We start from the raw sequence: 21,688 nt of genomic DNA, 5'->3' as shown, positions 1-21,688 counted from the left end.
GTGGACAAACAAGCAAGCGTGTTTCGGAAATCCGTAATAGACCCGGAACGCAACGTTAATGCCCGATGTGTCAATAAAGTTTTGTCTTTACAAACCCAACAACGTCATGGCTGCGCCCGTGGTGGACAGTTGGAGCTGGTTTCCAGCGTTAGCACTTGGGGTTTCCTTTCTGAAATGTCTCTTTATCAACGCCTAGTGAGTGAAAATAAGTTTTTGTAGAGTTAGCATGTTTATCAGCGTAGCTTCGGGGTGGTAGTTTTATCTGGTACACGATTATTTGGAAGCTGTAGCCTGACGCCTGTTAGCATATAGCTAACAAACTCATAGCTTCAATTCACGGTACATTACTTTAAAGTAAAAAGTAATATTATGCTGATTATTTATGCATCAGTCTAAGAGTAATTGGCAGCAACTATGCTCCTTTATGTGTTTAATAATAAAATAAATGACAAGGTTTTATAGATAGAACCTAACTTTTACTTGACGTGTTATTACCCTAACGATTTGTTCTGCTAAATGGCCACACGATGGCGCTGTTATTCAGCAACAGTTTGTCATATAAAGCAGTTTCATCAATCTTAAGGTTAGTTATGGTTTTTACATTTATAATGCTTTACTTTCTCATGCGCTGTCGTCATACGCGTCTCAAAACCGACTGTCCAATAGTTGGCACATCTTAGGCACTAATACAATAAAATAAGTAGAAGTGTGACCTTTATATACAGTATTTGTAATCATTTGCACACAAATGGATTTAAAACAAGTTTGCACTAGTTTGTCTTGTGAAAATAACTTAGGAATAACATATGATCAAACTGGGCCATAAAATTTGTGTGTTTTCCATCATTTGTATCATTTTTTTTAATTTTGCTGATAAATAAGTCTTGATTAATGTGTGTTATGCTTGATGGGACTTGATGTCTATAATGAGCTTTTATTCATCACCTGTCTGTCAGTCATTCCACTGATTTTGAGGTGCACAGGAACTGGTTGGCCATCACGTACAGTTTGCCGCTGTCCAGGTGGTACCATGAGGTCAGTATGATGAATGAGCCTCTCTGCTGCCGAGCAGCCCTTCAAAATCAGAATGCTTTATTAATTCACTAGAGGAAAACTGCCAGTTTAGTACAGAATTGTCATTTTTTTAGCCAATATTTTTAATCTGTTTTGCTGTAGAACACATCAGAGTGGACTCTGGATTACCCTCCTCTGTTTGCCTGGTTCGAGTTTGGTCTGTCCCATGTGGCTCAGCACTTTGACAGAAACATGCTGGTGCTGGAGAACCTGAACTACGCCAGCCCCTCCACTGTCATCTTCCAGAGGATGTCCGTCATTTTCACTGATGCAATGTTTATCTTAGCAACCAGAGAGTGAGTTTTTTTGTAAACTTTTTTTGTAAACATTCTGGAGTGAATAGTAATAATAATTCCAGTAGCTCAATCCTGACTCACTCTGTGCTCCTCCAGGTGCTGCAGGTGTGTTCAGACACAGAAAGGCTCTTTGGATGTTTTGAACCGCCCGTCTTTCGTCCTGGCTGTCCTGCTGCTGTGGAACTTCGGCCTCCTCATCGTCGACCGTATCCTTGATATTTAAAATGATCAAACTTGTCTCAAGAGACAGATGAGTTTTTCTTCAATGTCAGTTCTGGGCTATAGCCAGATAACAACCTTTTTACAAACACTTCACAAATGAATTTCCCAAAGTTCCAAAGGCAGATTGAGTACTCACTCACAGAGTTCTGATGAGATCAATTTGAAGTTATGAGTTGATGTTGGTTTGTTAGACACAATTCATTTTATGGTTTCATGGCATTTTTAAGTACTTCAAACATTCCACAGAACCTTCTATTTTTTCACCCTAGAGAAACCTGGTGGGGATTGTTGGCAGAAATTAATTTAAATTGACGAGTGGCATTAATGATTATGTTCAGATGTCCTTCACAATACCTCCCAGATATTCATTTCCAGTATAACGGCTTCTTGTTTGGTTTCCTGCTTCTGTCGGTGGCCAAACACCTACAGGTTTGGCCATTCACTGTCCATGACTTCATCCCGTATCAAAAAAAGCATTTGAACAAATGAAGTTTGATGTTTTTTGACATATAATGGCTCCCATGTCAGAATGGACATCACATGAATGTCATTATTTCATTTAAACATTGTGATCAATTTTTGTTGTGTTTGTGTCAAACAGTCCAAACACCTACAGGGGGCGCTACTGTTTGCCATCCTGCTCAACCTGAAGCACATCTACCTCTACGTTGCTCCGGCTTATGGCATCTACCTGCTGAGGAGTTACTGCTTTACCCAGGACAACGGAGGTTCAACACACCCACTTTTACTTTCATTATACCAGACTGTTACGGACTGTAACTTCAAGTTTTTGTCCTAAAATATATTATTGAATTTATAGTCAAGAAAATAAAATATCATTTAAAAATGTCTCCTAATGTCTAGAAGTATTGATGTATTTTCAGTCCAGGGCTCAGATCTTTACCCGTTGACTCCCATTATTATCTGTGAATTCAGAGTTCACTCCTCTTCATCTCAAGAGTTTTCTGGATGCATTTTCCTTCTCTTATTTAACTCTCTGAACACATTCGATACACCTCATTATTTGAGTCTTGATGAAATTGGTTGTTCTACTAGTAAAGCTTTATAAGTTCTCATTGAAGGTTGTGTTTGGTTTGCAGATGGCTCCATCCGCTGGAGGAGTTTCAGTCCACTTCGCCTGCTGGCTCTCGGCAGCATCGTTGTCTTCGTCTGCGCACTGTCCTTCGGCCCCTTCATCAATATGGTAAATTTCCTGAAGAATTCACAGTGACACACAGAATTTAGACTGCTGTTTGTATGTGAGACAAAGATTATGTGCAGGAATTGAGACAACATTGTTGAAAGTAAAACAACAATACAAGAGATATTCATCTTGTTCAAAGGCAGAGTAAGTTCACCACTTTTTTTTTCTGTTGCTGAGACCTGTGGGACATTGGTTTCTTTTTTATTTCCAGGAACAGCTCCCTCAGGTCCTGTCCCGTCTCTTCCCCTTTAAACGGGGCCTCTGTCACGCCTACTGGGCCCCCAACATTTGGGCGCTGTACAACGTGCTGGACAAAATCTTGATGATTCTTGGTGAGACTCACTCCTCTTTAGAACCTCTTTGGTCTTCAATTGGTTCCTCTGTCCATTGATGAATATTTAATCAATCTGACGTCAGTAATGTAAGACAGCACAGACGATATCCTTCAGCCTGACCGTAAAGATGAAAGTGCACCTGTCCTCTACCTGTTCAGGTGTCCGCCAGAAGCTGCTGGACGAGGCAAACCTTCCTAGAGCCTCCATGACGGGTGGTTTGGTTCAGGAGTTTGAACACTCTGTCCTCCCCTCCATCTCCCCCTCCATCACACTAGCCTGCACCCTGATCTCCATCCTGGTGAGTCTCAACAAACTGAAGCTGAGCTGGGATCAGCTCCTCTGTGGATAGTTTCTTTGCTTTATCACCAGGAGTTGAATTATTTTTGATTATTATCTAGATATTCAATATTGAGGTGGGAAAACATTACTCACGTGCTTTCTTTTTTATGAGTGTTGATTGAAAGAGTGATGCAAACATTAAACAGCTCTTAACATAAAGTTTTTGATTGTCTTCCTGTCAAATTGATGTTTCGTTCTTCTGACTCGGTGCTTCTGAAGCCGGCGGTGGCGTCCATCTGGCGACGCCCCCGTGGTGCTCGGGGTTTCCTGCGCTGCCTGCTGATCTGTGCTCTGGCGTCTTTCATGTTCGGCTGGCACGTTCACGAGAAGGCCATTCTCATCGCCATCCTGCCTCTCAGGTCCGAGTCTGCACCACGTTCTGGGATATTTAACAGTCATGATTCATGGAGCTCATCTCCAGATCACGACGGGCTTCTCCCTAGAACAAATATATACATGAGTTGACAGTATTTTATTCACATCCCATCCATGTACAGTAGTTGGGATGTCGATTGTGTCTGAAATGACTCCCAGATCCTGAAGAGTTGTCTGGTCTCTGTTATACTTCCTGTAGCATTCTGGCAGTTGAGACCAAAGAGGATGCTGGGATTTTCCTGGTCCTGACCACCTCAGGCCATTATTCCCTTCTCCCGCTCATCTTCACTCCAGCAGGTAAACACCAGCCTGAGAGCGAAGGAGTTGACCTTTGACATTTGTGCATCTCACTGTTTTAACTGGAGTGAAACGACTCTGCTGGTTTCATGATTTTCAGAGGTACCACTCAAAGCGGTCCTGATGCTGATGTTTGTGATCTACTCGTTCACTGCTCTGAGTAAACTGCACAGGTAACAAAACAAATCAGTGTGTGTGTGTGTGGGTTTCCAACTCATCTGTGTGACAATTGTGTGATTTATTGATCGATGATGAAAGTTGTGAAGCTGTTCTCCTTTAGTGACCACCTCACTTCTTTCTCAGTGGTCAGGGGTCTCTGGTCCATCCTCTGGAGTCAGCCTACCTGTTTGGACTGATCCCCCTGGCGCTAGCCTGTGAGATTATTTTCCCTCTGTCGCTATGGCAACAGAGGCTGCCCTTCCTCCCCCTGCTGGTGACCTCGGTATACTGCTCGGTGGGTGTCTGTTACTCCTTCCTGCGTCTGTACGTCAGCCTGCTGAGGCAGGAGGAGAAGCCAAAGCAGCAGTGAGATGCCGTTTGGCACAAGAGGTCAAAGGTTAGATTCGCAACACACCCACACCCCTGTTATGTGGATTATCAGCAAGAAAAAGCCCTTGCGACAACTCTGTTTTAGTTTGTCATCAAATTTCCCTTTTTATGTTTATGGTTTATTTATTGTTTTATTTTTGTATCAGACTCAAACGGTGGCTCTGAGGAACACCACTGACCTGCCGGCTTCTTTTCCACTTCATTAAACCATGTTTACACATTTTATCTCGGAAACTTGTAGAAACTAACTACTGATTAACAATAATGAAGACGATGATTCTGGAAGACAGTCTGAGATGCAGAGTGCTGAGAAATGTCGTTATAAATAGAACATGATGCTGTGGGTTTTTACTATCGAGCTTTTCTTTTACACAAGTGGCAGCATCTACATTTTGTGAGTTGGGGTACCTTAACAGCTCATTGCTTTCTTTTGTTACTGGGCGGAAATGCATTAGTGTTCATTTGGTGACATTCCTGAAATAAATGTTTAAAGTACAAAATATTTAAGAGGCGTGGTGCAACGGCAATGGGTGGAAGCTGTTATTTCCATGTCTGACAGATGTTTAATTAGATAAAAATGTTAGATACCAATGAAATGATGTGACTCAGATCATCCAATTACTGTAGTTGAAATGTTTTGATTTCAACTTCTGTGGTGAAGCAGGAAGGTAACTTGTGTTTCTCTTCGTAGTGGGTTTCAGACTCAAGACTGTGAATGCTTTGGACAAAAAAAAGTTTTAAAGAAACTATGTGGACCAAAAATACAACTTGAAAATATTTTTGATGTTTGTTTTTCTACATGTCCAAAATAAAGAGAGTTTAATTTATCTTGTTCGTGATGTTTTTCACCAGCCGACTAATTTAAATCTGTGTTTAAATTGATGACTTTGAGTCAAACAATCAAAATTTAGTTCAAAAGAAAAGTCAAGAAAGAAAGAAGAAAAGTTCAAAAGATTTATTGATAAGGCAACACAAAATATGATTGAAGTGAATTTACAGTGACGCACTGTAAAAATATGTATTGCACTATAATAAGTGTTAGCATTGATGCTAACCTGCAGGGCGGTTCTTACTGTCGGACTAGAGTTGGCATCTTTAAGGACAAAATGGCTTTTTTTTCTCCGCACTATCCATTGAGCCCGAGTTCATCGTCCGTTTTCACTCTTGTGCCACCAGGATTTGACATCATTGTGTCCCAATGGAAAGGTTTACAACACTCATCAACCAGTAGCTTCCTGTCGCACACAAGCCTTTGTCTCTGCTCATTAACACCAATCATTCACAGTGACCTGACACACTTTCATACGTTTGGAGACTTGACCTGTATTAGATCGTATTTCCCCACTAGAGCTTGCAGGCTGCCCGCGGGCCTGCTGGTGAAGCAGTCTGTAAATCTGCTTCATTATGGCTCATGCCGCTGAACCTTTTACAGCAATAAGAGGATCAGAACAAAGACCAGAACACAGACAGACGCAGCCCATCACCATCACACACAGTGGAGGTATTCAGGCATTCATGTGAATCACAGTACGGCGATTACCTGATTAATGCCAGTTAAAGAAACCAAGGTTCAACCCACAGTCACTGTAGATCACTATAACTGATTAATCAGGCAGTAAAATAGTCGACTGTATGCGTCCTGCTCCTCCAACACAACAGCGTCGCTGTTGATTTCTGCTGATTGAGTAAAATTAGACTTTTGAAGACTAACAGAAACTCTGATGAACATTTTGCCCCATTACAGACACAAGTGATTGGTTGATCAAATTTCAAAATCATAAAATTATGCAAGAACTAAAGATTATGATTTATATTCCGCATGAAACCTATCTGTTTTTTTTGTTGTATTTTTCTTTTGCCTGCAGTAACATCTTCAGTGTGCAGCCAAAAGCAGCTGCTAGAAAACACTACTGTTTTCACAGGTTGACAGGTCACACAGATTTGTGTTGAAACCACACTTAAAAGCTGATTATTACCACCCAGTAAAGAGAATCGAGACATCAGCAGTCAATGACATACAAAAACAGAACAATCGATTGAAGATGAGGTGTGAATAAAGTGATGAATGCACGGCAGAATGATTTGGCCGATTGGCTCCAGCGCAGTGAGATTAGCAGACAAAGACATGCAGGAAGAAATGTGTGATCCCTCAAAGCTCCTGCCCGGTGGAGTTAATGAGATTGTTACTCTGCAGAGGGCAGACCTCCGTCAATCCTGTGGGCTGCTGAGCTTCTCTGCTTCATGCCTCACCCTTCAAAAATCACCACAGTCGTTCTTCAGACACGTCTGAATACCAGACCTCCGCAGAGGCAAAGATGATGTTTGCCCCTGATGGGGTGATCAGCTCCATCTCTTCATAATTTATTGTGCAGTGATGTTTTGCTCTCTTCTGCATTATAATGATTGAAAATGTTTTGAGGTACAAATTGACCGTCATAAGACTTGAATCTTAGGTAACAGGAGACAAAAATCAGGGACATGTTCAAATCCTAGTTGCTATACTGATTTGAAATGAAAAAAGCAAACATCTGAATGGTTGACAATTGAATGCAGGTGTTGGAGAAGTTATTAACGGCCTCTTTTCTCACCCCGTCCTTCTACCAGATTTGGTCTCTGTCCCGTAGCAATCACGTGATCCTGCCAACTGACCAACAAAAAAAAATTAGACGCAGGTCTTTGGTCAGTTTGGATGTGTTCCAGACACAATTTTGATGTTTACCCTGAGGTGCTGAGCTTTGACATCCAGGAACCTGGAATCATTGTTGTCATTGTAGATAAAGATCTGTGATGGCATCTTTGTGATGTTTACTTTGATGAACTCTTGTAGAATCAAGTTTGTCACTGAAAAGTATCACCAGTGGATTCTCTTGATGTCTGTGACATCATAGGTTCATGTCCCATCCTCATACCCGAGGAGAAAGGAGGGCTCAGTGGCTGATAAACCAATCGCAGTTTTATGCGAAGTTTCACGTCTTTAGTTTCCGTGGTTTCCTTCTGCCTCACTCCACCTGCAAAACCATGAGGCACCTTCAGGACAAATGAGAGGCTGGAACAAGTCCTCTCTCTGTCTTTGAAAGGGTATCAGGAGTGATTCTCATCACAGTTATACTTTATATTTGTATAAAGTCACATTATTATGGTCTTTGTTGTGTGCTGCGTTCTCATACAGCCAGGCCCTCCACAATGATGACTAACACTGGCGTCAGGTCCATTATTTTCTTCAGCGTTTCCATGATGTCTGTGTGGTCTTTGGCTCCCTCGATGAATTCCTCCAGGGTCAACTCACCTAAGGGGTCAAAGATCAACAGTTGAAGGTTATGTTTCCATGTTTATAACGATTGTTGCTCTGAATCTTGTATTCAAATCATGATCTAAAGTTCTGAATGTCTTGGTCTTGCTTCTCCCTCTCATATTATAAACCTGCTGACCTACCCAAACACAATATACTGTTGGTAATGTTCCATTTGTTTCCTTAGTGTCTAACTTTATGGACGCTGGATTTTTCTTTTTGCAGGCCAAATGATTATTTCTGAACCAAGTCAAGAGGAAACTCTTAGATTTTTTTCTGACATGAAGAATGGTTTCATCTGCATACAGGCAAATTCATCACTTTTTGTTTGATGTGTAAGTTTGAGCCCTGGAATTCTAATTCAAACAGAACCAAGGCGACCACAGACCGCAACATCACGCGACACCCGCCATGAATACAAAATTTTGCCCTGACCTGCTTGCATAGGTGAAAGCACTAGCTTTGATCTACGGTCTTACTCACACTGGCCTTCTCTCTCATCTTTCTATCTTATCCAGTTCCTGAGTGTACAAAAGGTGACATTAGACGTTGACCCAGTTGACCTTTGCCGCTCGAGTAATGTGCTTTTTGTTTCCTCTTTCTATCTGCAATGGTTGCAAAGATATTTGGTGGAATAACTAACTAACACTAACAATCACACATCACCGCTTTGAAGTGGGATGTAAGTATACAAGTATACATTTGACAGATGTAGGAACCTCTGATTGAGGAACCTCTCTGGCTGTGTGTTGTTGCCTCACCTTCTCCCTTCACATCGATCCTCTCAAATATAAGCGAGACTATTTCCTCTGGGTCGATGTCTCTGTTCCGGGTGATGTCCTGGATGGCCTGCAGAGGGAAAAAGTCGAGTCGCTTTTAAACCACACATACAGAACAGAATGATGGAAGTGTTTCTTTAAGTGTGACTTTACTTTTGACACTCAAAATATCAATCATTTAATTAGACCTACAAGTATAATTACGATTGATTATCCTGATTTGACTACAGCGTCATATTTTGCACCTTTTCCATTGAATTCTAGGTTAAATGTTACGTCACTGAGCTGCAGAGGGTTCAATGCCCCACAGCAGACTGGACTCTTCAGACTGGTTTTACATCCAGACTAACTGGGTTGAAGTCAGTTTGACCCAGTTCCAGCAGCTTCCTGTCGCCTGATAGTTTGAGCTCATTCAGCAGATTAACACGTGTCTAATTTCAGAGCTAATCCAGCCCAGTTTTCTGTAGCTGATTCAGTCCCTTCACGCGGTGCAGCACCGGTTCTGCAGGTCCAAAACGCTTCTGTCCTTCTGTAGTTTGCACCTTTTAATTGAGGAGTGTTGAGAATATGACTGGAAGAAATTCTTATTCGTTTGTGCACGTTGCTGCAGAATGCTTCACATATATTTACACGACTTCAATGACATGTATAATACGTCAAATTAGCAGAAGTAAATAATTTAGTTAAACAGACGAAATGTTAATCGGATAAAATATTTGCTCATGAAAGTGGAAGTGTCTATGGGTTTGTTAGATATTTAACAATGTGATTTTTACATTTATCTTAATCCCCCCCACCCTCTCCACATGACCCAAATCACACAGAACAGGCCGACCTCTTTGTTCAGGATTTTACTTTAAAAGAGGATTTAACTCTTTAAAAGAGTTCATCTTCAAACACTTCATTTTATCTGTGACCGTATATTTTCTACAAACACCATGTAAACACTGAGCCAATGTGTGGTTCACGATGACGCTCACTTCATCGATAAACTCCTTAGATATGTTGGTGTGTTTATTACCGAGAAAATGGTCTCCAGCTCGTCCCTGTCGATCTTTCCGTTGCCATCCTGGTCGAACAGTTTGAAGTACCACTTCAGCTTCTGGTTGATTTCCCCCTTGAGCATCAGACTAATGGCGGCGATGTACTCCACAAAGTCGATATAACCGTCCTGCCGGGGAGAACCAATGTCATCACTTTCTCTGCCTCAACTAAAAACAGTCTATTCATTCACTGGATGTATTCACGTCTTTCTTTCAGCCACACGTTAGGGGTATCCGCAATTTTTAGCTCAGTTACTTTTCATCATCTGCATAAACAAGGTTACTTCCATTTGAAAAAAAATCTTTTTAGCTTGGAGCAATTTGTATAAAATTGCTCACACTCATAGACACAACCCCTCTTAATATTCCTAATTTGTTGCACCAGGATCTGTGAATTAACATTCACAGATTATGGAAAATAACATTCCTGATTCTACCCCTTTACTGAGGGTCTGACCCATGACCTGCAGGTTACAGTAAGACACGGGTGGAAGCGTCACCTCCAGCGTATCGTCAGACCATAATTCTGTGGTGGGAATTTATTGAAAGCCTGAACCTGTGAACCTTTAATGCTACATGGGCTATAATTAGTCATGTGACCAGCGACGCAACAGCGTCTTGTCTCGTAGGTTCCAGCTGCTGGGAATGGGATTGCTGACCATCCTCCCTCCCAAGCACCAGTCGCCAGGCTGGGGGGCTACACACCCACTACCCAAAGGCCAATGCTTGAAGAATCCGCAACAAAGCAAAATGTCATTTTCGTGTAGATGTACGTCTGAAAGTTATGGGAAATGCAGAGGTCACATTTATCAAGCCTGAAACAGGATAGTATTGTGGTAACAACAGTTCCAAATCCTATGCTGGGATTGCAGATTTGAATGGGCTTTTTTGGTGGGATTTAATTAAAAAACGTCTACATGTTTTCTTACAAATTTTTGGGAAAATCATGCAGACTTTTTAATACAAGTTTAGCAGATAAGCATCGTCATCAAATAGTGGATAAATAAAGATGTTCTTCCACAAATAAATTGATGGATGAATACTTTTCATCTGGCTCTGCGCCACAAAAGATGTTCAGACCTGCAGAATCAACCCAAATTTCCAAAATGCCCAATCCATTTAAGAACTATTCAAAGCCTGCATCTCGATCTGGATCCACATTAAACCCAGGAGGTTTCTCTCTGATGAAAGTTTCACCTTTCTACCAGGAATTCAGGAAAATTAAAAGTTTAAATGTTGAACTTTTTAAATAAATTCCTGGATTTTCACCCAAATTGTTATGCACCTGCTCCTGGTCCCAAACAGGAGTAATGTCCAACCAGTGGACACAGGGGACAACACGACCTCTTTGGTGGAGGAAAAAGACTCTGAAACCGTCTGAAAAGAACCCCTGAACCGTCTCTGAGCCCTCTGACCTCTGACCTCTGGTGTCCCCTCAACCTCTGAGTCCTCCGAACATCCTCGCTGAACTTGAACACCACACACGCCGAATCCACTTAGTTCACCACACTCACACACACACGGCGAGATTAATAGCGCTGCACGCTAACTCTGTAAACCACTTAGACAGCGAGCCAATGACAGCTCAGCACTGCCTGAGTCACACACTGAAGCTCATCTTGAACACGATGTTCTCAGGATGACTTTACCCTGAAATGGATAAAAAATAGAATTTAACATTCAGACTACAAGCACTGTAAAATAATTTATCGTATTAGAATATTCTGGAGGCCACCTGAACAGCTGAGCTCAGCGTCAGTCGTCTTTGTCAATAAAGCATTGAGGAGGCTTCATCCATCACACATCAGTAAATCAAGTGGATCTGCGACCCAAACCATAACCCCGCTCCCCTCCCCCCTGTAATCAGATCTCTCAAATCCATCCATCCTTTGGATATGGATGTCTCTGTGCATGATAATCAATAACTGATCAACTGATCATTGATTATCCCCAAACAACACATTTAAACTGAGGGAAACGAAACACCGTGTGAATGCAGAACCAAATGTTGCCAACTAATGTGTTCGGCTGTTAGTCAGCAGAATATCTGAGCAGGTTTTTAATAATGGACTCAGGGATCCATTGGAAAAAGGCGATCAAGTTACAACTCCTTTTTCACACACACACAATTAATTAACCACACATCTCAAAAGCACGAACATTACAATTGAAGTCCAGATAAAGACTACACCATGTGACCGGGATGATAAAGAGATGCTTTAAAATATTCTCCCAAGGCTGTGGTGAAGTCCTGTATCTAAAGCTGTGTTCATAAATGTAACTGAGTGCAAATTAGAAGGAAATATAAATACTTGAGTGCCTCAAAAATTTATTAATGGTTACTTAAATATTTACTTTTCCTACACTCATTTTAAAAAAAACCTTTTATATCTGCTTTGAATCAACTTTTATTGATTCAAACTTATTTTAATTAGAGGAATAAATATTCAGACTCCACGGTCAGTGGACAAACCAGAAACACAAAGTAGTCTGCGTGTGTGTGAACACACCCCGTCCATGTCGAAGGTGTAGAAGACCTGGTCCACGTAGCTGTTGGCGTTCTCGCTCATGCCCTTCAGGCCCAGGATGGACTTCAGCTCGAACAGCGTGATGAGGCCTGACGGAGACTCCCGCATGAACTTGTTGTACCAGTGGTGCATGTCCTCCGCCAGGATCTCGTCCAGGTTGGAGCCGTGGTTCCCCATTGGTGCCGACCAACGCGTGCAATCCTTTTATTGGGGAAGTAAAAGAAGAAAAGGGAGCCAGAACCAGGAGAGGAAGAAGATAAATCCGTGGCGTCGGAAAGCCCAGCAGCCGCTGTCAGCAGCGGGAGCCGGCCAATGTCCAGGATGCAGCGACTCTTTGGGCGGAGAGCAAACCTCAGGGATCGCTAACCCTCTTAGTTCCTGCAGGAAAAGTCAAAGAAGCATCTAAAATAACTCCCTAATGAGATCAGACCACCCTGCTGCACAGGTCTACCGACAGGCCAAGAGGCTTTACCTGCCGACTTGAGGAGAGGGAACCGCCCTGGACCCGATTTTAGGATGTTACGTAACGGACTGACCCGTTTGTCCTGGTTGATATGGAGAGGTTTCCCAATGAGACGCCACTCGAGGAAGACGCTCACCGTGCAGCTCAAACGTGGATCTGAACAGGCAGAGCATCACCAACGCCGTCAGCGGCAGGTCCAAAACTGGCATTAAAATTTAGGGAAAATTGAATTTCTTTAGCTAAATTCAGCCAGGAAGCAGCAGAAACCTGACAACTGAGTACATTTCTGGAGGAAGATGACTTGTTCCTGAACAAGTCCTGTAAAGACACAGATTGTCACATTTTTGAATGTGACCTGGATGACTGAGAACCTACACCACACACATTTTTGAAATTATGAAAATTTCCTGAGTGATCCAGGCCCGCCTCTCTGGATCTAGAACCGTCTTTTAAACACATCTCCATGCTTGTGCCTGGGATGTACTGCAGTCGCTGCCCGTAATGACCTGTAATAGGCTCAGAGCCGCCGGTAGTGATCCAGTTAAACCAGTTAAACCCATATTAATGATGCTGTAGGAACATTCAGAATCTGACCCTCACGTCTCTTTTTTTCCAACCATAAAGTGAAGTTGAAGGAGTTTCCTTCACCCCAGTGGTTGGACTGCTGAGCAGATGTTGTAAATTAGAATTTCAGTATTTTGTTAAAAGTTATAATAATAAACGATAAAATTTTAAGTTACGGCTTTAAAGTTTTTTGTCAGTCTTTGTCAGTATTTCAGAAGCAATTCTGAAAGCTGAATGGAATGTAGGACAAAAACTTAATTATCCTAGATTTATTTATTTACCAATCAAAACATGCCTGATGTCACCAGAGATGAAGAAACTTTGATTTTTGCACCCATCCTGCAATGACTGGTCAGAAATTCTCCATATCAGCACCTTGAAATTGTAACTTGAACTCTGACGTGATCAATAATTCCTGCTAGAACCTCATGACAAAAATCCTGAACAATCAGGAGGATACAATCTTCATAATCCACCTGTCGTAATCTGGGCCGAGCTCCAGGTTTGTGTTTTTTGGCAGAGCCTCTGGATTCTCCAGAGGAGCAACTTCCTTTTGTTCATCTGTTTTATTTCAGGCAGAGTGGGAATGGATGTGGATCAAAATAGATTATCCATAATCAGATTTAAATACAATCAGGATCCTCAATCCTGATGGATCTTCTTCTGGATCAGTTCTTGTCTCGATGATCCAGCTTTGGGAAATCCTCTAATTTTCAGCTGGAAGAAGGCTCCATGAAAACACTTTAAAATAATTGTATTTTTGCAGGAAAGTTTTTTTTTTTGGAATGACAAAAAATTAGATTATAATTAAATAGTTTTCAACTTTATTTTTAATTGACATTTAGTTTCTGGAGGAAGCTGTGGGAACTTGTTCCACCTCTGCCACTCCTTAACAGAAAACAATTAAAAACCTTATAGACAAAGAGCGGATAAACGTGAACGTAGTGAAAATATGCATTTTAATCTCAACTTCAGATTCAGACAACATGACACCTCACACTTTCCCTCACGGCAGAATTTGTACATTTTTAAAACAAGAAGTTTGCAGCTTCAAATCAAACAGATTTTCCATGCAGTAAAAAGATAAAAATGTTTTTGAAATTGGTGTAACATGAGCAAAAAAAACCCAGCAAAATCTGTCACGGAACAGACTTGGAAACAATCGGTATAAAGGGATGATTTTGAGAATGTTGTTCATCTGTTTGAAATATTCCCTGAAAAACGGGGAATGTTTCCCAGAACATGAAACCTTTGGTTTCCAAATAGAAGGCAACGCTCCGGCGTGATGTCCCCCTCAGGCCTCGCTGCCACAGGGTCTCCCTTCCAGCTCCTCAGGGGCTAAACATGGCTGCTTCCGACGGTTTGTGCGTCTCATCATCGAACCGAACTGTGGGCCGCCGTCTCCTGTGGGAGAAAGAAAGCTTGGTTCTGAAACTCATCAGCACTTGAATGTTTTCCGGTAACGTTTCCTCGCGGGTTTAAACACCAGCTGACCTCAGTCTTTTCTTCTTTGTCGTCTGTTTTTGTTTCTACTTCAGTCAAATCTGTCGTCTCTGTGTCCTGAGCTTCCCCTTCTTCCTCTTTTTCTCCCGATGAAGATCCCACTCCTCCTCTGGCCACTTCCTCCCCTCCCTCCTTCTCCTCTTCTCTGATCTCTTGGTGGTCGTCTTTGTCGGATCTGTTTTTCTCAGGACACGTTGAACCTTCTGTTTCCTCCTCCATCACCTCCACCGTTTCCCCGTCCTGTTTGAAAACCTCTCCTCCTCCTAACGTTTGGTCTTCTGGTTCACCTGGGGAGGACAGAGACTTAACTCCTCCCTCATTGGCGCTGCTGCTTTCCTCTCCGCTGCTGGACTGCCTGTGGCGGCGTGAAGGAGGGCGTCGGCGGATGGAGTGGCGAGCTCTGCCCTGGAGGAGGGGCACATTAAATCCATCATCTGTCTTTGAACACATGGGATGAAACGGACCAATGAGAAACAGTCTCTGACTCACCTTGATGTTGCTGTTTGACAGGATGGACCCGTCCTCCACAGTGGGAGGGGTTTCAAACGAGACGGGGCCTTCCTCTTCAGTTATTGGAGAGGCGGCGACAGGGCTGGGGGAGGTTGGCGTGGGTAAGGTGGGCACTGTGGTACCCGGGGTGGAGCCGGGGGATGGAGGGGGGAAGATGGGAGGCAGCAGCCTGAAGCCAGGACTCTTTGGCGAGGGCAACAGGGCGGAAGGAGAGAGAGCCAGGTTGGCCTGTGCAGAGACAGAGAGCCACGATGACGTCAGAATCCTGTCAGGCGCACCCATTCGTCCTCACCAGCAGGGGGCAGCAGAGTCCTGCTGCCAAACACCTGGACTCACCTGGAGCTTCTCAATCAGACCGGAGTTCCTCTTGGCTTTGGCAGGTAGGGGAGAGATGAGACCAGGAGGCTGAACAGACACACACACACACACACACACACACACACACACACACACACACACACACACACACACACACACACACACACACACACAGTATTAGATTCTGCTCTACATCCATTCTGATTTCAATCAGATCGTCTCTAAGTTCTTCTCTCACCTCCTCCTGGTCTTGTGTTTTAGGGAGCTGTAAGGAGCGAGGAGGTCGTCGTCTCACCGGCTTCTCCTGGTAAACAAACAAACAAACAAACCCAAAAGGAAACAAAGTGTTACAGAATCTCTAGTGTCTGTGTGTAACCTCTAATACAGTATTAACAGAGTCATACTGTATTTTTCTCTTTTTTTTTAGACATATTTTTTATTCATTTGGAAGCGAGATGTTCGTACAGACTGAATCAGGATTATTTCTTGTTGCAGAAGTTGAAAATAAATCACATTTCTCTTTCTTATCATGAACAGGTGAATAAACATGGATCATCAAAAGATAACATACAGAGAGGTAGCCTTATAGATGGCCTGAAAGAAAAAAATTAAAATATGTTAGAAAAAAGTCAGTCATGAGTCTCACCTGTCTGCTCTGCAGGAAGCCACACACTACATACAGCGTACCAAATAACACCAGATCAAACACACACACACACACACACACACACACACACACACACACACACACACACACACACACACACACACACACACACACACACACACACACACGCACACACTTATTTCCTGCCATGTTTTTCTTCAAACAAACACATTTGTTAACAGTCAGCTGACACTGATGTTCAGGTGTTTTGGGGCTGGATTTAAACCTGATACCCTAATCAAGTAATATCTGATGTATTCTAATCTATTCCTGATTCAAACAAACCCCTCCCCTGAGAGACCAGTTGATATCCTGGTGTGTGTTTACATGTCACTGACAGACAGGTGTAAAGTTTGGCGTTAAACTCACTGATCCTTGTCCTGCAGCATCGTGCGGAGGAGCCGAGTCTTTGAATCTTCCTGCGAGTTCAGCCACCGAGCGGCGGGATGACGCGTCCTCCTGGGGGACGGAAAGCAGGAAGGTAAAAAAAAATAGTGATGTCATGAAATCTGTGTCTCATTCACTGAAGGTGAATCTCTTTACACACAGCAACAACACCAGAGCTGCAACTCCTTTGTGTTTTATTCACATTATATGTCGTAAAAAGTTATTTAGCCCACTGCTGCTAGTGATACTAGTGATACTAGTGCTACTAGTTCTTATAACAGATGGATATTACAGCCTGATTTCAAACTGTTGAATCAGTTCAGACATGGAGGACAGTAGAACTGAACGGATCAGAGCGCCGGCTGCACAGCTGTTGACGTGGGGCTGATCCACGTCCATTTCAGCTGAAGGTCTCGCATTGCTGGCATTCGACAGATAATGAAATCACATTGCCTGGAGAACACACTCACACACACACACACACACTCACACACACTCACACACACTCACACACACTCACACACACACACACACTAAGACTCATTCTTTCCACTCAACCCATGAGCTGAAGCTCACTGATGAAACTCAACCGTTAAACCGCTTCCTCTTTCTGTGTGTTCATTTCTGCTGGGTTTATTCATTCTGTTTGATATAAAAGCATCAAACCTCCATCATTTTAACGATGGTTATGGTTTCCATGGCTACAGGATAGTTTTATTTCTTTAACAACCAAGTCCGTCTGGTGCATCGAAATAATTAGACTCCAAAGGCCCGTTTGGTAACCTTCCGTAGCTTTCAGATAAAACACGGTGTTCATGCAACAAGTGATCAGATGCATGCTGGGAGCACTGAGGAGAGTGCTGCTCCTTAAGAAGGAGCCAGTGGAGATACTTCAGGCATCTGGTTAGGATGCCTTCTGGATGCCTTTCTTTGTAGTTTTTACGGGACGTCCAACTGGGAGGTGACCCCCGGGGTTGACCTGCTGAAGGGATTGAATATCTCATGTGGCCTGGAAAGGCTTTGGCATCCCATAGGAGGAGCTGGAGAAGGATCGCTGGGAAGAGGGATGTTGGGAACACCCCGTTTAACCTGTTGACACTGTGACTTGAACCCGGATAAACTCTGGTTACGCTGGAAAGTTTGTGTGAGGTCTTTGACTAACCCCAACTGAAGATGCAGAAAAGAAAAGTCATCGTCATGGAGACGAGGGAGATACCAGCGCACTCCTCCAGGAGGGCCTTCACCGTGGTGCATTCAAGTGTTCACGTGAAGAGTGACAGAAATGCAACTGTGTTGACAAACAGAGTCACTCCAGGCGGTATCTCGTCCGGACACACTGGCGATGGCAGACGTGCTTTAAAAGACGGAATCGAGATATCATGCTAATAATAAGCTTCTGATTTACTGTGTGAACCTTGAGAGCACATTCCTCTGCCAGGTCCCAACAATCCCACACATGTGTTAGCTTTCCTGTTCCATGAAGTAATTTTAATTAATATGCACTTCAATGGGACTGCTGAAATTTTTTTCAGCATTCATTAAAAAAAATTTTGAGCAAAAAGTCTGGAGGCCACACAGCCTACTGCTATTCTTGCATTTTTCATTTTTAATTCTGCTGAAGCTTCTCAGATTAGCAACGTAGAAATGCTGATGGTAAACTTTGCAAAGTTGAAATCGAGGGTTTACTTCTGCAATTCTTTTTAGGATTAATTGCAATCTATGTTTTAAATCTACAGTAGTTTAAACAGTATGTCAGCAAGAATACGGATTATGTCAGCAGACATTCAAATTTGCTTTGAATTTGTCTGATGGTGGGTTATTTCTTTCTAAGCATTAAAACAAGGTGTCCTCATGCGTCCGGTCTCTTTGCTAAGCTAGGCTAAAAACGTCCTGAATATTTCACTGCATATTGGACACAGAGATGAAGCTGAATTTATTGTCAGGAAACAAAATAAATTCCCTAATATAAACGGCAACTTCGACTTTACAGGTTACTTAACTTAAACACCCAAGATAAATAAAATTTCCTAAATGTCTTTCATTTTCAAAAATGAGGAAACTTCTGCATAAACAAACGCTCCTGTTTCACAAATATAGACAGAAAATGTTTACGGATATGTTTTAGCGGTGATGCATCGTGTTTCCTGGGTGCTATCTTTTGCATTTTATCGGTGGATGTCTGACATGTTTGCCACAGTGACAAATATCCCCTGATCTACAAATATGTGTTGCATTTAAATGCAGTTGGAAAGCTCTGTTGTGCAGCTCTGGCGGGTAGTCACATTAAATTCAGAAGAGGGAAAAGCATTCGTCACATAGACAAGAGAATATAAAGAGAATATACATCTCTGAAATGTTTATTTTGTGTAATTTTCTAATATTTTATCCATTTAATTTATTGAAATAAGTAAAAGTATTGCAATACATTAAACTGTAAACAAATGTGATGCATAAATGCTACTATGACAAATGACCTGATGACATGTGAAACACGTTAAATGAAATCTGATGCAAAGTTTGATTTTATGTGTTAATCTTTAATCGTAACGTTAACCTGCAGATTTAGGATATCACACACACAAACGCACACACACATGCACACAAAGTGAGTGGAGTTTGAGGAAAAGTTTTACCTCCATCCTGCTCGTCGTCTGCCAGCGGCCTGGTTTATGTGGAGTATGTGCGACTCGGCCGGCGGGTTAAATATAGAAGCAGACAAACAGAGAGAGAGAGAGCGGCTCATGTTCTGTCACATGTTGATCTTCACTCTCTCTCTCCTCTGCTGCTTGTTCTGCAGCTTCATCATAATTAATGAAATGTGATTTTAGTTTAATGACTTTTCAACCCCACCCCTCTTACCACCCCCACAATAATTAGAATGAATAGAAGACAAGGACAGTAATTAATCCAGCAGGTAGAAATTAAATGTAATGCAATAGAACTTAAAGAGCTATTGAGTGATTGCACTGAGAAACCATTGCAGTTTAAATTAGTGTTACATTTATTTAACATTATCATGTTTGCAGATGTGGTTTCATCTTTTCCCCAGAGGACTCAGATCATCTTTTGTTTCTCTGCAGGAAAGGGAAGTTGAGTCACTTGAGGGTAAAAAATTTCTTCTTTCACTTCCCATTTTATGTTTCTTTACCTCTGTGCTCTTGCAAAGGACCAATGTTATATTTGGAGTTTGTGAGAGCGGGAGCATTATCATTTTTTTAAACATTTAAATAATTGTAAATCAAACATGTTTTAAGGTGTAGCTCAGCTTATCTTCTGACCAATCAGTGGTGACGGTTTAAACAGAAACACGGGTTGTGGTTGGAGGGGAGGAGTCAGGCAGGTGGGAAACGTTTTTCAAAAGGAAACCAAATAATGTGAAGTAACAGCCTTTTAGAAAGATGTGACACAACCTCAGAGAAATGAGTTTTTATGAAATGTTAAGACAGATTGAGTCCTTATTAGATTTATAACTATGAACTTGTTAGTCTTGACTTAATCTTCACTGGTCATGATTTATATGTTGATTTATGAACTGTTGGTCTTAAAAGTGGACTTTTTAGTTATAGGCCAGGGACTTGGTTTTGGTTTAACCTGGAATTCTCTGTCTTAACTTTGGACGTGTTCTGAATTCGACACATTGGTGTTGATTAAGGACTTGGTAAAGGTTTATTTTAACTTTGCATCACTTAGAGGTAGGCTGGGAAATTTTATATACTGTATATAGATGTAGATATAGTTTTTACAGATTTTAAAGAATGTGACTCTTGACTTTAATCAAGACGTTTCTTGGAACTAGAACAGAGACTTGCTGATCTTGATGGAATACTTCTTTCTTGATTAGATAGATAGATAGATACTTTATTAATCCCGGAGGAAATTGCATATATCCACTGCTCAGGCATTACATAACAAATAATACTGGATAAACACCAGGAGAAAAGGAAACATTGACATCACAGGACATACCACAAGACATACATTACACTAACAGACAGGCACATGCAGCACTAACAGGACTTATATACTAAACTATAACTAAAATATAAACAGTATAAAATTTAAAAATATTACAGTATTAAAATATAAACAGTATAAAATAAAATCTAAACAGTATAAAATTGAATTAAAATATAAAACAGTATAAAAAAATTAATAAATTATATATATATATACACAACAGTATAAAATAAAATTTAAATTAAATTAAATTAAATCCATATTCAAATTCAACCCCGTGCTGACCTCGCCACCTCCCCCCCGCTCCTCCTGAGAGAGTCATTGTACCCCCTGATGGCACGGGGCACGAAGGAGGACCTCAGCCTCTCTGTGGAGCCGTTGTGTGACAGCAGTCTGCCGCTGAAGGTGCTTCTCTGCTGGGAGAAGGTGGTGTGTAGGGGGTGCCTGGTGTTGTTCATGATGGCCTTAATTTTAGACATGGTCCTGCTCCCCAGAAGCATATCCACAGAGTCCAGGCTCAGCCCGACCACTGAGCCCGCTCTGCGGATGAGTCTGTTCAGACGGTCCATATCTCTTTTCCTGGCCCCCCCACCCCAACACACAATGGCGTATGACAGCACACTGGAGACTACGGACTGATAGAACATGAAAAGGAGCTTAGGACAGATGTTGAAGGAGGCCAGCCTCCTTAGGAAGTACATCCTGCTCTGCCCCTTCTTGTACACACAGTTGGAGTTGAGTGACCAGTCCAGTCTGCTGTCTAGCTGCAGTCCCAGGTACTTATAGTTTTCTACCACCTCCACCTCACTGCCTTTGATGATCACCGGCTGTGGAGAGGGAGGTGCCCGTCGGAAATCCAGAACCATCTCCTTTGTCTTGGAGACGTTGAGCTGGAGCTGGTTCTGTTGGCACCACTCCACGAAGTCAGCCACCAATGCCCTGTACCCCCCCTCATCACCCTCCCGGATACATGCCACTATCGCGGTGTC

At 42.2% G+C, this 21,688-nt stretch overlaps 3 protein-coding genes across 3 annotated transcripts; 1 reads left to right on the top strand and 2 right to left on the bottom strand.

The window, feature by feature from the left end:
• The first annotated feature begins 49 nt into the window (after positions 1-49).
• Positions 50-5,518, top strand: alg8 (ALG8 alpha-1,3-glucosyltransferase). Its single transcript, XM_068331057.1, has 13 exons — positions 50-195; positions 957-1,035; positions 1,177-1,370; positions 1,467-1,576; positions 1,954-2,021; positions 2,194-2,320; positions 2,693-2,796; positions 3,008-3,128; positions 3,290-3,429; positions 3,690-3,829; positions 4,045-4,142; positions 4,243-4,315; positions 4,446-5,518. Exons 1-13 carry the CDS (start codon positions 59-61, stop codon positions 4,669-4,671), a joined length of 1,617 nt encoding a protein of 538 aa, XP_068187158.1. The 5' UTR covers positions 50-58; the 3' UTR covers positions 4,672-5,518.
• A 2,334-nt stretch (positions 5,519-7,852) lies between these two features.
• On the bottom strand, positions 7,853-12,507 carry guca1d (guanylate cyclase activator 1d). Its single transcript, XM_068331662.1, has 4 exons — positions 12,313-12,507; positions 9,781-9,930; positions 8,742-8,829; positions 7,853-7,977 (listed from the first exon to the last, which is right to left on the bottom strand). The coding sequence occupies exons 1-4, from the start codon at positions 12,505-12,507 to the stop codon at positions 7,853-7,855; spliced, it is 558 nt and encodes a 185-aa protein (XP_068187763.1).
• A 1,792-nt stretch (positions 12,508-14,299) lies between these two features.
• On the bottom strand, positions 14,300-19,532 carry dub (duboraya). Its single transcript, XM_068331365.1, has 7 exons — positions 19,376-19,532; positions 16,725-16,814; positions 15,927-15,992; positions 15,707-15,775; positions 15,350-15,598; positions 14,852-15,265; positions 14,300-14,761 (listed from the first exon to the last, which is right to left on the bottom strand). The coding sequence occupies exons 1-7, from the start codon at positions 19,379-19,381 to the stop codon at positions 14,732-14,734; spliced, it is 924 nt and encodes a 307-aa protein (XP_068187466.1). The 5' UTR covers positions 19,382-19,532; the 3' UTR covers positions 14,300-14,731.
• Positions 19,533-21,688: the final 2,156 nt, after the last annotated feature.

Source organism: Antennarius striatus, chromosome 13, assembly GCF_040054535.1.
Source record: "Antennarius striatus isolate MH-2024 chromosome 13, ASM4005453v1, whole genome shotgun sequence".
Lineage (NCBI taxonomy): Eukaryota > Metazoa > Chordata > Actinopteri > Lophiiformes > Antennariidae > Antennarius > Antennarius striatus.
Note: the sequence above shows the minus strand (reverse complement) of the source record. Positions and strands in the feature narration are given on the sequence as shown.

Excerpts from the sequence above, each read along its gene's own strand:
- guca1d (XM_068331662.1), bottom strand. The coding sequence starts at position 12,507 with ATGGGGAACCACGGCTCCAACCTGGACGAGATCCTGGCGGAGGACATG. Across the intron at positions 9,931-12,312 it reads ACACCTTCGACATGGACGGG|GACGGTTATATCGACTTTGT; the intron begins GTGTGTTCACAC and ends TCTCCCCGGCAG. Across the intron at positions 8,830-9,780 it reads AGCTGGAGACCATTTTCTCG|GCCATCCAGGACATCACCCG; the intron begins GTAATAAACACA and ends TTCCCTCTGCAG.
- alg8 (XM_068331057.1), top strand. The coding sequence starts at position 59 with ATGCCCGATGTGTCAATAAAGTTTTGTCTTTACAAACCCAACAACGTC. Across the intron at positions 3,129-3,289 it reads CAAAATCTTGATGATTCTTG|GTGTCCGCCAGAAGCTGCTG; the intron begins GTGAGACTCACT and ends CTACCTGTTCAG. Across the intron at positions 4,143-4,242 it reads GCTCATCTTCACTCCAGCAG|AGGTACCACTCAAAGCGGTC; the intron begins GTAAACACCAGC and ends CATGATTTTCAG.
- dub (XM_068331365.1), bottom strand. Across the intron at positions 15,993-16,724 it reads ATGCTGCAGGACAAGGATCA|GAGAAGCCGGTGAGACGACG; the intron begins GTGAGTTTAACG and ends TTTGTTTACCAG. Across the intron at positions 15,776-15,926 it reads AAACACAAGACCAGGAGGAG|CCTCCTGGTCTCATCTCTCC; the intron begins GTGAGAGAAGAA and ends GTGTCTGTTCAG.